Source organism: Rhinoderma darwinii, chromosome 4, assembly GCF_050947455.1.
Source record: "Rhinoderma darwinii isolate aRhiDar2 chromosome 4, aRhiDar2.hap1, whole genome shotgun sequence".
Classification (NCBI taxonomy): domain Eukaryota; kingdom Metazoa; phylum Chordata; class Amphibia; order Anura; family Rhinodermatidae; genus Rhinoderma; species Rhinoderma darwinii.
In genome coordinates, this window is record NC_134690.1 from 402,040,700 (window position 1) to 402,054,387 (window position 13,688).

Sequence of the window (13,688 nt, forward strand, 5' to 3'; positions counted from 1 at the left end):
GAACCCATGAACGGAGTGCAGACGCGAACGAAGCCTAACGTGCGTGGCCGATTGTAGAGACGCACCGGAGAAGTCCTGATGGTGACAATAGTCGACAATTTGTAGGTTACGTTAGAAGGCTTGAAGAGGAAGGGCCGGTTCACATCACAGTTGGCTTTCCGTTCCGGAGGTTTCCGTCGGGTGAACCCCGCAACGGAAAGTCAAACTGAAACCACAGCTTCCGTTTCAGTCACCATTGATATCAATGGTGACGGAAACATTGCTAATGGTTTCCGTTCGTCACCATTCCGGCAGGTTTCCGTTTTAACGACGGAATCAATAGCGGAGTCGACTGCGTCATATTCCTGAACATTACAATCATTGACATCATATAACTAGACAGAATTCTTAAAGCCGGAGTTTGTTGCAAACCAGGTCCCAGGTCCTCCCCCCGACCACCATTTATAGGACTACCCTTTTCTTATGGGGCACATGGGATGTTGGGCTCCTCATGCCCAGGTGTGACTAAAAGCTTTGCACCCCCTCCAGATCCACCACTGATCAGTCCATTCTGTCCAGTCTCCTGTCTCCATTGTTCTATCAGATATTAATTCTAAACCTTTCCCGCTGGACAACATGACGGCTCAGAACTCAATAAGAAAAAACGAATGCTGTTTTCTGTGCGGATTAGATTAGGAATCTGCAGCAGAGACCGCGGTCGCACAGCAGCCTGAGGAACGGACTCCCACCCAAATAATCAGAAATAGCACGGAGCCCGCCAACCGCCCCTAACAGACGCTGCTGCCAAAAGGAAGCCGCGCTCCACAATAGAGACCGGGGGGCATCGCACTGCTGCAAGGAGACTGTATCCGTGCACGGAAAATTTAGGAATAAGGGTATGTTCACACGGCAGCCTCCGTTACGCCTGAGATTACGGAGCTGTTTTCAGACGTAATTGCAAGTGCAGGCGTTTTTCGCTGCATCCATTACGGACGTAATTGGAGCTGTTTTTCCATGTAAAACGGCTCCATTTACGTCTCAAGAAGTGACAGGCACTTCTTTGACGCGGGCGGTTTTTTTACGCACCGTCTTTTGACAGCGGCGCGTAAAAAAAAAAAATGACCGTCGGCACAGAACATCGTAAGACTCATTCTAATGAATGGGCAGATGTTTGCCGACGCTTTGGCGCCGCTATTTCGGACGTAATTTGAGGCTAAAACGCCCGAATTATGTCCGTAAATAGGGTGTGTGAACCCAGCCTTACTAGTCCAGGAGGTCTAGATGGCGATTCACTGACACGCGGCAGTGCGGGGAACAATGCGGGGAACAATGCGGAGCCTCGGACCGGGCTCAGGTGATCTTTCCTATTAGGTTATTTATGAGACGTGACCACGGACACGGCTCTGATATCCTGTTTTCACCATCTCTGGGTCATTGTCCGTCTGCAGGTAGCAGAGGTCACAAAATCAGAATCGCAGGGACGTGAGCGGTGCCCGACCGGAACCCGATGAGGCCAAAATACAGAGCAAAAACATTTTCCAAAAATAAGCAATTCTGTAATATTTAAAGGGCTCGTCCAGTCTTTTATACATAAAGCTTAATCATGTAGAATGACAAGTTCTGCAAATTTCTAATATACTTTGTTTCAATTCCTCACCATTTTCAAGATCTCTGTTTGCTACCAATGAATTGGAATATTCTTGTTTACATCCAAAGGCTCAAAACCAGCACAGAACGAATACTTTTCACAGCTGAGAGTTTGCTACCATTGTAGCCAGTGTAGACCATCATCTATGAGCTAAACACATGTACATCACAAATCTTTCCTGTCCTGATAGTTTGTTACAATGTATCAGTGCAGGTAAAATGTATCAGTCTGGAGTCCAGGCTGTTTATAGGATTCTCTCCATTGGATACAAACTTTCGGCTGTGTGTACAGATTTCTTGTAAACAATAATGTTCTCATTCACTGACAGCATGCAGAGATCCTCACACCGTCGGTCTCTTTCCTCCTCAGGGCGCTGGAGACAGTTTTCTTGGGGCGCTGGCTTTCTTCATAGCGCATTATCCTCAGCTCAGCATGGAAGAAATGGTCAAGAGGTCAAATCACATTGCGTCGGTGAGCGTCCGGGCCGCGGGGACGCAGACGTCCTATCCCTATCGCAAGGATCTTCCTGAGGAGATCTTCTCGTGAAGGTCCTGAGGGAGCGACATTCATCTCCAGACGTGGATGTGAGGACGCTCGTAAAACACGGAGAGGACCCCAAGAACGTACAATGTGGGGTGTTAACCCCTGACAGATGGAATGGCCCAAAATGTTTTTAATGCCTCAATAAAACTGCGTGAAATGTTTTTGTCATGTTATTTTTGGTAAATACCTGTCTCTGGACCGTCTACAGATTCATCATGAAGATTGTTAAAAAAAAAATCTATAGTTGCTGGGAAAACTATGACAACCATTACAATCACCATTACAGATCCCACGAGAGTAGTCACCCAGCTTTCCCAGAGTCCTGAATGCAACTTGGCTAGTTACGCAGCAATACAACCGCCCCTCCTGTCACATCACTGGTGCCATTCAGAATTCAAAAACAGCTGGGTGACAACCCTGGTGGAAACAGAGGAGAGAGATATAGATAGATATATATGTTTTTGCTTGGTTTAGAAGGAGCAATAGTGACACCATCAGGCCACATTATGGTATTACACTACACATTATTAATGATAGGATTATAAGAAAGCCAGGTAATATCAAGAAAATTAAAGCCTTTACTCAATTTTAGATTTTGGTCTGGGGGCGACTGCGTAGCCTCAGACTGATCTGGAACATACAGCACATTCTGCCATATACCAGTCATGACTCTACAGTAATGATTATTGACCCTGAAGATGCCCATACACTGATTTTGGGAGGGCAACCTGACGCTCTTCCAAAGGCAGATGCCACGAGGAAGAAGAAGAATCGGTTATGTCTGATTTCAACATACCGGATCGTTCCCACGGAAGAGGAGCCGGTCAGAGTATTATCCCCTTCCCCTATGGAAAGAGCACGTGTGTATGGCCACGTTACTGGTGACTACCCCCATGTCAGTTTTACAAGGCCAGTTCCTCCGGTTTGAGGATCCTGCAGCTCATATCTCAGCTTCCCGGACACCTATGTGTAGGACTTCGGCGACTGGGGATTCAGATAAAATGTACTCAAATTTTGGATTTCAGTTCTGTCTGGCCGTGCTTTACACCGGTCATGGATGAGGCGGCCGTCATTATGGGGGAGGAATCAGGTGCTGCATTCATTGCACGGTCACATGACAGACAGAATCCAGCAGAGCTCAAAGTAGAAACGGTCATTGGTCCGGGAAATTGCAGCTCCACGTACGTACGGGAGGAAACGAAGTGCACCGCCGCAGGAAAAGGAAACTTACGGTCGTGTTGACACATTGCAGGTTCGCCACAGAAGCAAAATTGCAGCAAAAAAAACACAGCGTGTGAACAACGCCTAAGGCCGGATTCAAACGAACGAGTGCAAACTCGGACGTGAAAAACTGCAGTTATTCCACATTCAAGTGGCACACGTGCGGAACCCTATAGATGTGAGTCTATGGAGGGATCCGTGAAAACGGACGAAAATAGGACACGTTCTATTTTTCAACAGACGTATACTACGGTCTTCTGGATTCGGGGGTAGAGGGAAGAGTCAGACATATTTGTTGCTGTGGGAAAATAGTTGTCAGGAGCGGCTATCATGTAGAAGCCATCCCAGGATTATCAAGTACTGTGTGATGGTTTTCTTTTGGGCTAAGGCTCCACAGCATTGCCACGACTGAAGGTAAAACGTGGTATTACTGAACCCTTCCCCCTCACGGGGGACAGTGCATTAATGCCATGTTACATTACCTCACCCGACGGGTGACGCCTTGGAGCGCTGGCCAAAAGAATATAGGTAGGGTGAGAAGGACGACAGATTTCCAGGGGCGTCTCAGAAGCGTTTTCTTTATTAAAGACGGATCACAGATAAAATAAAAAAAACTTTCACCATTACCGGAGCAGCCGCACGAACGATCCGAGCTCAGCCGAGCGGTCCCTGCCCCCGCTAACAGGATTTGTCCACCCGTCCTTGAGATGGTCTTCAGTAATAATGGTCTGTACACGGCCGTCCCTACGCCACATCCTCACAAGTGCCGCAGGATCCGCCCGCGCGTGTCCCCCTCCCCCTGACCAGTCCTTTCTCTAATTCATTGACTGTGCGGACATTAAATGCTCCGGACTTTCTTCTTTTCATGGAACAGGACGTGTTGTTTTACTGCAAGAGAGAAAAAACAAGGACTGTGAGGACTCCAGTGACATTACCTGCACCAGGAAGACCTGGCTGTGTTCAAGAGGAAAAGATCAGCACTCCTTGTGGAATTTGGAAAATAAATCTTCTTTCTTTATTTAGATAGGCAGCGGAAGGCTGAACAGCTTAAAGTGGACACAATACATAAGACGTCCGTCCTCTCTGACGCGTTTCTAGCTCACAAGAGCCATTACTCATAGATAGGGGAGGGAATGGGGAGTGTGTGGCCAAAATAACAGCCAGGAAAGAGAAACACCCACTCTGATCAGGCGTCTACAATGATCACAAAAGTGAATGACATCTAAAAATACAACTCTAAAATCACAGACCAAATACAAAAATATATGGAGTATTAATAGTTCATAATCATGTAAGAAATGATCTTAAGACCATTGGGGACTTATAGTATTCAACATGAGAATCCAGTATCCCTCACGATTTAGTAGCGCTCTCCTATGATCACCACCTCGTACTGGTTTATTAACCCTTTCAATTCCTGAAAATTGAAAGCTGCCGATATTGCCTTGATGCATAAAACTAAAAATGTTTGGATGCATTAGAAGGATTTCCAACTTCACGATTAGCGGCTCCATTAAGATGTTCTCTAATTCTGGCCTTAAGGGGGCGACGTGTACACCCAACATAAGATAAATAACAGAGAGTACAGTTTATTTGATATACTACATGTCGTGTGTTGCAATTGATGAATTATTTTATGTATGGTTCCAGCAATAGCCGAACTTATTTCTTTAATTTGCTGTACATGGTTGCAACACACGACATGTATATCAAATAAACTGTACTGTGGACTGTGGACTGTACTAAACTTGGACTGTGTGGGAGCGGCGCATGCGCCGTTCCCACACAGTCGGCGTACAGCATAGTGAATGGAACGGCTCCCGTTCGCACTCTATGGGGATGTATGTGCCGTATTCCATCTCTGTATGTGTCGTTAATCGACACATACAGAGATGAAAAAAAAATGGCAGCCCCCATAGAGAAGTAAAAGTTAGAAAAAAAAAAAAAAGTAAAACCACAAACAGAAATAAATAAAATTTATTTTAATAAAACACTAAAAGCAAATTGATATAAAAAATTATTTTTTTTCGCGACACCTTCCCTTTAAGATAATTTCTTACATGATTATGAACTATTAATACTCCATATATTTTTGTATTTGGTCTGTGATTCTAGATTTGGATTTTTAGATGTCATTCACTTTTGTGATCATTGTAGACGCCTGATCAGAGTGGGTGTTTCTCTTTCCTGGCTGTTATTTTGGCCACACACTCCCCATTCCCTCCCCTATCTATGAGTAATGGCTCTTGTGAGCTAGAAACGCGTCAGAGAGGACAGACGTCTTATGTATTGTGTCCACTTTAAGCTGTTCAGCCTTCCGCTGCCTATCTAAATAAAGAAAGAAGATTTATTTCCCAAATTCCACAAGGAGTGCTGATCTTTTCCTCTTGAATGCTGTTCCTATAGCGTGGAGATCGCGGTCGTCTTCGCGCACCTGGGAGGGTGAGCTGACATTTCTATTCATTTATGTGTTGAAGAGACTCTGCAGTAACTTTAATTAAAGTTCAGGACAACGCCATCTTTGCTGCAGGTTCCCCAGAAATAGACTATTGTGAATGGGGTCCCCCTGCTAAGACCAAAGCTACTACCACTAGGGGCACCGCTCTGTAAATAATACATGGAGTAAAGGACACCATGGAGGAAGAGCGGGGAAGGGGACACTATTGGGGGGAGCAGGACTCCCCTTTATTACCATCATTTGTCTATAATAGACAGCTACTTAAGGGTGAAGTCTGTGCCCCTCAGTGACCACCGCACAGGCACAGCTACAACCCGGGCATTGGGATCTCTGGACCTTTTCCTGCGTTGTTCCTTTAAGAAGTCATCACTATCTTTGTTCTGCGTCTCCTGCAGAGAATCAGGCTTCGTTCACACCTGCGTCATGGCTCCGTCAGACCTTCCCGTTAGGGAAAACCATAGCTTTCTGTTTACATTAACATTTCCGTTTTTTTTTCAGCGGAATCAATAGCGTAGTCGACTGCGTTAATGATTCGCCAAAATTTATTTCTTTTTTTTTTTAAATTGAAGACTTACGGAACAGAGTCAAACGGAAACCACTAGCAATGGAAGCGTTACCATTCAAATCAATGGTAATGCAAACAGAAAGCTATGGTTTCCATTTGTGGGTTTCCCTAACGGAAAGGTCTGACGGAGCCACGACGCAGGTGTGAACGAAGCCTAAGTAAAGCCAAAACCTACGAGGTCATTAATTTGCATAACACACAGAAACCTGCCAGGGCTCAGGAGCGCAGCCTGTCCTTACAGGGGACACTGAGTTACAAAGGCACAACCTACAATAATAAATAAGTTCTGGCCCCCCAACAAGAGCGACATGCGGTCATTATAGCAAACGGTCATATCTGATTGGACGGCTCCACAATGAACCCTTGCTGTACTCAGATCCTACAGAAGGAAATGAACCCCCCCCCCCCCCCCATATAACTTGTAATATTAGGTGCAAGCAATAAATGAACTGACCAAGAGGATCGTATTTCCTCAGGATGAGCTTGTCTTTAAGTTTGTTCCTCCGGGTGTTAAAGCTGTAACCAGATCCGGCTGCACTCATCATCTGTACCAAGACCACCCTGACCGAAAACACAGACGGGGAGGGGTTAAAGCATATACATATGAAGCGGAATCGCTGTGTACATACATTACTTATCCTGTATTATACTCCAGAGCTGCACTCACTATTCTGCTGGTGGAGTCACTGTGTACATACATTACTTATCCTGTACTGATCCTGAGTTACATCCTGTATTATACTCCAGAGCTGCACTCACTATTCTGCTGGTGGAGTCACTGTGTACATACATGACATTACTTATCCTGTACTGATCCTGTGTTACATCCTGTATTATACTCCAGAGCTGCACTCACTATTCTGCTGGTGGAGTCACTGTGTACATACATTACTTATCCTGTACGGATCCTGAGTTACATCCTGTATTATACTCCAGAGCTGCACTCCCTATTCTGCTGGTGGAGTCACTGTGTACATACATGACATTACTTATCCTGTACTGATCCTGAGTTACATCCTGTATTATACTCCAGAGCTGCACTCACTATTCTGCTGGTGGTCACTGTGTACATACATTACTTATCCTGCACTGATCCTGAGTTATATCCTGTATTATACTCCAGAGCTGCACTCACTATTCTGCTGGTGGAGTCACTGTGTACATACATTACATTACTTATACTGCACTGATCCTGAGTTATATCCTGTATTATACTCCAGAGCTGCACTCACTATTCTGCTGGTGGAGTCACTGTGTACATACATTACATTACTTATACTGCACTGATCCTGAGTTATATCCTGTATTATACTCCAGAGCTGCACTCACTATTCTGCTGGTGGAGTCACTGTGTACATACATGACATTACTTATCCTGTACTGATCCTGAGTTATATCCTGTATTATACTCCAGAGCTGCACTCACTATTCTGCTGGTGGAGTCACTGTGTACATACATTACATTACTTATCATGTACTGATCCTGAGTTACATCCTGTATTATACTCCAGAGCTGCACTCACTATTCTGCTGGTGGAGTCACTGTGTACATACATGACATTACTTATCCTGTACTGATCCTGACTTACATCCTGTATTATACTCCAGAGCTGCACTCACTATTCTGCTGGTGGAGTCACTGTGTACATACATGACATTACTTATCCTGTACTGATCCGGAGTTACATCCTGTATTATACTCCAGAGCTGCACTCACTATTCTGCTGGTGGAGTCACTGTGTACATACATTACATTACTTATCCTGTACTGATCCTGAGTTACATCCTGTATTATACTCCAGAGCTGCACTCACTATTCTGCTGGTGGAGTCACTGTGTACATACATTACATTACTTATCCTGTACGGATCCTGAGTTATATGCTGTGTTATACTCCAGAGCTGCACTCACTATTCTGCTGGTGGAGTCACTGTGTACATACATTACATTACTTATCCTGTACTGATCCTGAGTTATATCCTGTATTATACTCCAGAGCTGCACTCACTATTCTGCTGGTGGAGTCACTGCAAGTTTCTATAGAAAACAGTAAGCTTGACGTTAGACATAATCCTAATAGCTTAGAGGAGCTCCTATATTGCACGGGGGGGGGGGGGGGGGGGGGGGGGCAGTTTGTTTTTCCAACAGCAGTGGATTGTACAGCATTGGTGTAAAGACGACACTTCCCAGAATACAAGTCACAAGAGAAATTGCTACACAGTCACTGAACAAGTAGGGAATGCTGATAGATTTTAGGATCTCCGTTTCAGGTCACTGAAATGAAACATTCTTGTTTCTTGATTTTCAGGCTGAAAATCTTATATGATGATGATGATGATGATGATGAAGTGCAGGTCTTGTTAGAACTTCATTATATCGTTTTTATGCACCTTTTAAAATCACAAACAAAATGTTAGCTGTATCTTTATCCTGTATACGTAGAAGCTGTATCGTTTTGTCCGTCAGTTTGGTTGACACAGGATCCAGCTAATAACGCCGGACCAGCTCACTGACGGACGCGGCTCAGACAACGATACGGCTTCTATGTATACAGGAGACATAGAAGCCGTATCTCAAATTAAAAACATCTTTTAATAAAAGTGATTTTAAAAGTTTCATAAAAACACTAAATACATTAATTTAAAAAAAAATAAAATGCTTACAAAAGGTGCACAGTCTTTAATCCTTTTTTCATATTTGCGTTATGGCTTCAATTTATTAGGGAAGACACGAGGCAGTGTCCGATCTGTCGCACGATGGATACCGGCGGCGCCTAATGCCTCCTCCCTAATGACTGCTGCCCCCAAAGGGAGAAGATCGGGGGAGCACCAAGTGCTCTAAAATGTCCTGCTAGACGCTGCGCTGACTCTGGACTTGATATGACACAGTGGACCAACACTACTGCTCAGCGTCCACAGTCCTGTTTTCAGATGACAGTAAATTTTGCATTTCACTTGGAAGGTCCCGGAGTCTGGAGGAAGAGTGGAGAGGCGTCAGTCCAAGTGTCCTGCGGTCCAGTGTGAAGTGTCCGCAGTCAGTGCTGGTTTGGGGGCCGTGTCATCTGCTGGTGTTGGTCACTGTGTTATATCAGGTCCAGAGTCAGCGCAGCGTCTGGCAGGACATTCCCCAGCACTTCATGCTTCCCTCTGCAGACAGATTTATGGAGACGCTGATTTCATATTACAGCAGGACTTGGCACCTGCCCGCACTGCCAAAACTACCAACACCTGGTGTAATAACCACAGTATCACTGCGCCTGATTGGCCAGCAAACTCGCCCGACCTAAACCTCATAGAGAATCTATAGGGTATTGTCAAGAGGCAAATGAGAGACCCCAGACCCAACAATGCAGACGAGCTGAAGGCCAATATTATACAACCTGGGCTTCCATAACACCCCAGCAGTGACACAGGCTGATCGCCTCCATGCCACACCACATTGATAACACCTCAGCAGTGCCACAGGCTGATCGCCTCCATGCCACACCACATTGATAACACCTCAGCAGTGCTGATCACCGCCATGCCACGCCACATTGATAACACCTCAGCAGTGCTGATCACCTCCATGCCACGCCGCATTGATAACACCTCAGCAGTGCTGATCACCGCCATGCCACGCCACATTGATAACACCTCAGCAGTGCTGATCACCTCCATGCCACACCACATTGATAACACCTCAGCAGTGCCACAGGCTGATCGCCTCCCTGCCACGCCACATTGATAACACCTCAGCAGTGCCACAGGCTGATCGCCTCCCTGCCACGCCACATTGATAACACCTCAGCAGTGCCACAGGCTGATCGCCTCCATGCCACACCACATTGATAACACCTCAGCAGTGCTGATCACCGCCATGCCACGCCACATTGATAACACCTCAGCAGTGCTGATCACCGCCATGCCACGCCACATTGATAACACCTCAGCAGTGCCACAGGCTGATCGCCTCCCTGCCACGCCACATTGATAACACCTCAGCAGTGCCACAGGCTGATCGCCTCCCTGCCACGCCACATTGATAACACCTCAGCAGTGCCACAGGCTGATCGCCTCCATGCCACGCCGCATTGATAACACCTCAGCAGTGCCACAGGCTGATCGCCCCCATGCCACGCCACATTGATGTAGTAATTCATGCAATAAGAGCCGCGACCAAGTATTGAGGGCAGATACCGGACAGACTTCTCTGCAGGACAACAAGTCAGTATTAAAAATCTTTTTTGAAATTGGGCTTCTATAATATTCTCATTTTCCGAGACACTAAATTTTGTTTTTTCAGTGACTGTTCCCATAATCATCAACATTAGAAGAAAACAATGCTGGAAATAGATCCCCCTGTGTGTGATGAATCTATAGAATATGGGAGACACTTTCTGAATTGAATTACTGAAATAAATGAACTTTTTGATGATATTCTAATTCATTGAGAAGGACTAGTATATATATATACACACACACACACACACACACACACACACACACACACACACACACAGTGAGCGCCATGATGTGGAGACAATACGGACACATGAAACCGCATGAATAAAGACACCGCAGCCAATCAGAGCTCAGCTGCTATTCTCTAAACCGCGCGGAATAGATGAACATTAGACTGCAATTGATTGTGACGACCAACATTGCAGATTTTTGATCTTCGAGGTCCTGAGGGTCTGAGCCCCCGGGGACACCATAGACGCTGGGATGACTGAGCCCTGACGATGATATCGGGTGACGCTGCTCTAGATTTACGGGTTGCTGAGCTGATCTATCGCACATGTTTTTACAGATCGGTCGGTCTTTACATCAGTGGTCGGCCATATTGAGACTATAAGAATAACATACGGAGGAATGACACCCCGGACAGACACCACGCCACTTACTTGGATTTGCCCTTGGCGTCTGCTCCACATGTGACGGGGAGGAAAGAGAGAAGATTAATATATAAGACGTATAGGAATAAACATAACAGGAGCCCCCGCACTGGCACCCCAAACTAATACTACCCCCAACAGATAATTCACTGACACCCCCATCCTCCACATCAGGACAACCCTATAATAACACCACAACCCACTAATACCCCACACATCCTCACTGATACACCCCAATATAACACTACTACCCCCAACAGACAAGCTTCGGACACCAAATACTCCACATAACGGCAACCCTATTATAACCCCAACATAACTGGTACTTATACACTACTACCCCCAACATATGTTACTGACAGCCCAACGACACCCGCATCAGGACAACCCTAACAACCTACCCTGCACATCTTCACTGTCACCCGACTACTACACACCACACCCGACTACTCCTCCTATCTTCACACTCACAGTTTATACAGGTGAGAAACATGTCTGCAGCGATCTACTCCAGCCCAAGGACAGGAATCATGCCGCCCGATAACCGCCGGGTCCCCCGCTGTTTATTTCCGGGTCACAGCTAACAGAGCCGGAGACGGTCTTCAAAAACATGGCGGCCGCCGCAGACGTCTCTGACCTCTAGTGACTGCATAAACCCGCAATGTGTGCGGATAAGAGGGGGACACAGGACAGAGAGCCCCCCACGATGTGATGAGAGGGGAGGGACACAGGAGAGAGAGACCCCCAATGTGTGATGAGAGGAGGGGGACACAGGAGAGGGAGCCGCCCCCTGTGTGAGGAGAGGAGGGGGACACAGGAGAGAGAGCCCCCCAATGTGTGATGAGAGGAGGGGACACAGGAGAGAGCCCCCCACAGTGTGAGGAGAGGAGGGGGACACAGGAGAGAGAGCCGCCCCCTGTGTGAGGAGAGGAGGGGGACACAGGAGAGAGAGAGAGCCCCCCCCCCCCAATGTGAGGAGAGGAGGGGGACACAGGAGAGAGAGCCGCCCCAATGTGAGGAGAGGAGGGGACACAGGAGAGAGAGCCGCCCCCTGTGTGAGGAGAGGAGGGGACACAGGAGAGAGCCCCCCCCCCAATGTGAGGAGAGGAGGGGGACACAGGAGAGAGCCCCCCCAATGTGAGGAGAGGAGGGGGACCCAGGAGAGAGAGCCGCCCCCTGTGTGAGGAGAGGAGGGGGACACAGGAGAGAGCCCCCCAATGTGAGGAGAGGAGGGGGACCCAGGAGAGAGAGCCGCCCCCTGTGTGAGGAGAGGAGGGGGACACAGGAGAGAGAGCCGCACCCTGTGTGAGGAGAGGAGGGGGACACAGGAGAGAGAGCCGTCCACAGTGTGAGGAGAGGAGGGGGACACAGGAGAGAGAGCCTCCCTTTGTGTGAGGAGAGGAGGGGGACACAGGAGAGAGAGCCGCCCCCTGTGTGAGGAGAGGAGGGGGACACAGGAGAGAGCCCCCCCAATGTGAGGAGAGGAGGGGGACCCAGGAGAGAGAGCCGCCCCCTGTGTGAGGAGAGGAGGGGAACACAGGAGAGAGAGCCGCACCCTGTGTGAGGAGAGGAGGGGGACACAGGAGAGAGAGCCGTCCACAGTGTGAGGAGAGGAGGGGGACACAGGAGAGAGAGCCTCCCTTTGTGTGAGGAGAGGAGGGGGACACAGGAGAGAGAGCCGCCCCCTGTGTGAGGAGAGGAGGGGGACACAGGAGAGAGCCCCCCCAATGTGAGGAGAGGAGGGGGACACAGGAGAGAGCCCCCCCAATGTGAGGAGAGGAGGGGGACCCAGGAGAGAGAGCCGCCCCCTGTGTGAGGAGAGGAGGGGGACACAGGAGAGAGAGCCGCCCACAGTGTGAGGAGAGGAGGGGGACACAGGAAAGAAAGAGCCGCCCCCTGTGAGGAGAGGGAGACAAGAAATAGAGAGCACCCCGCTGTGTGGGGAGAGGAGGGGGACGCAGGATAGAGCCCCCGCCCCACTAGGAGAAGAGGGGGGACACAAAGGAGAGTGCACCCCAACTGTGAGAGGAGGGGTGACACAGAAGAGCGAGCACCCCAAATAGGAGAGGGGCACAGAAGAGAGAGCACCCCAACTGTGTTAGGAGAGGAGGGGGAACACAGTGGAGGGAGCACTGCTTTGTCTGAGGAAATGAGGGAGACACAGGAACCCCCTCCCACACACACGTATGAGCACTGCACGTAATGGACACAAATTATGCACCGACTATATATATATATATATATAAAAGAGACATCAATTCAATGTCTGCAAGAAAAATAAAAACAGATGTTTGTTTTTTTTTCACATTTTTGTACTTAAGGTTCTTTTTTTATTGTGCCAATAAATCTAAAACTAAAATTTAAGGAATCTCGCAAATAGCATCAATTAGTATTCATG

The 13,688-nt window shown here is 47.6% G+C and overlaps 2 protein-coding genes across 8 annotated transcripts in view; one reads left to right on the forward strand and one right to left on the reverse strand.

The window, feature by feature from the left end:
- The window catches only part of RBKS (ribokinase), a 54,610-nt gene extending 52,279 nt beyond the window's left edge, over positions 1 to 2,331 (forward strand). For all 6 annotated transcript variants that reach the window (XM_075863466.1, XM_075863472.1, XM_075863469.1 and 3 more), the window contains one exon: positions 1,997 to 2,331. In XM_075863466.1, the coding sequence (XP_075719581.1) occupies positions 1,997 to 2,173 (177 nt within the window). In that variant the 3' untranslated portion in view covers positions 2,174 to 2,331. The remainder of the gene's footprint in view (positions 1 to 1,996) is intronic.
- A 1,622-nt stretch (positions 2,332 to 3,953) lies between these two features.
- MRPL33 (mitochondrial ribosomal protein L33) lies at positions 3,954 to 12,204 on the reverse strand. Of its 2 annotated transcripts, XM_075863474.1 has the most exons (4): positions 11,762 to 12,204; positions 11,300 to 11,318; positions 6,869 to 6,975; positions 3,954 to 4,279 (listed from the first exon to the last, which is right to left on the reverse strand). In XM_075863474.1, the coding sequence occupies exons 1-4, from the start codon at positions 11,781 to 11,783 to the stop codon at positions 4,230 to 4,232; spliced, it is 198 nt and encodes a 65-aa protein (XP_075719589.1). In that variant the 5' UTR covers positions 11,784 to 12,204; the 3' UTR covers positions 3,954 to 4,229. The 2 variants fall into 2 exon arrangements, with proteins under 2 accessions (XP_075719589.1, XP_075719590.1); XM_075863475.1 differs by lacking the exons at positions 11,300 to 11,318; positions 11,762 to 12,204 and adding an exon at positions 8,260 to 8,352.
- Positions 12,205 to 13,688: the final 1,484 nt, after the last annotated feature.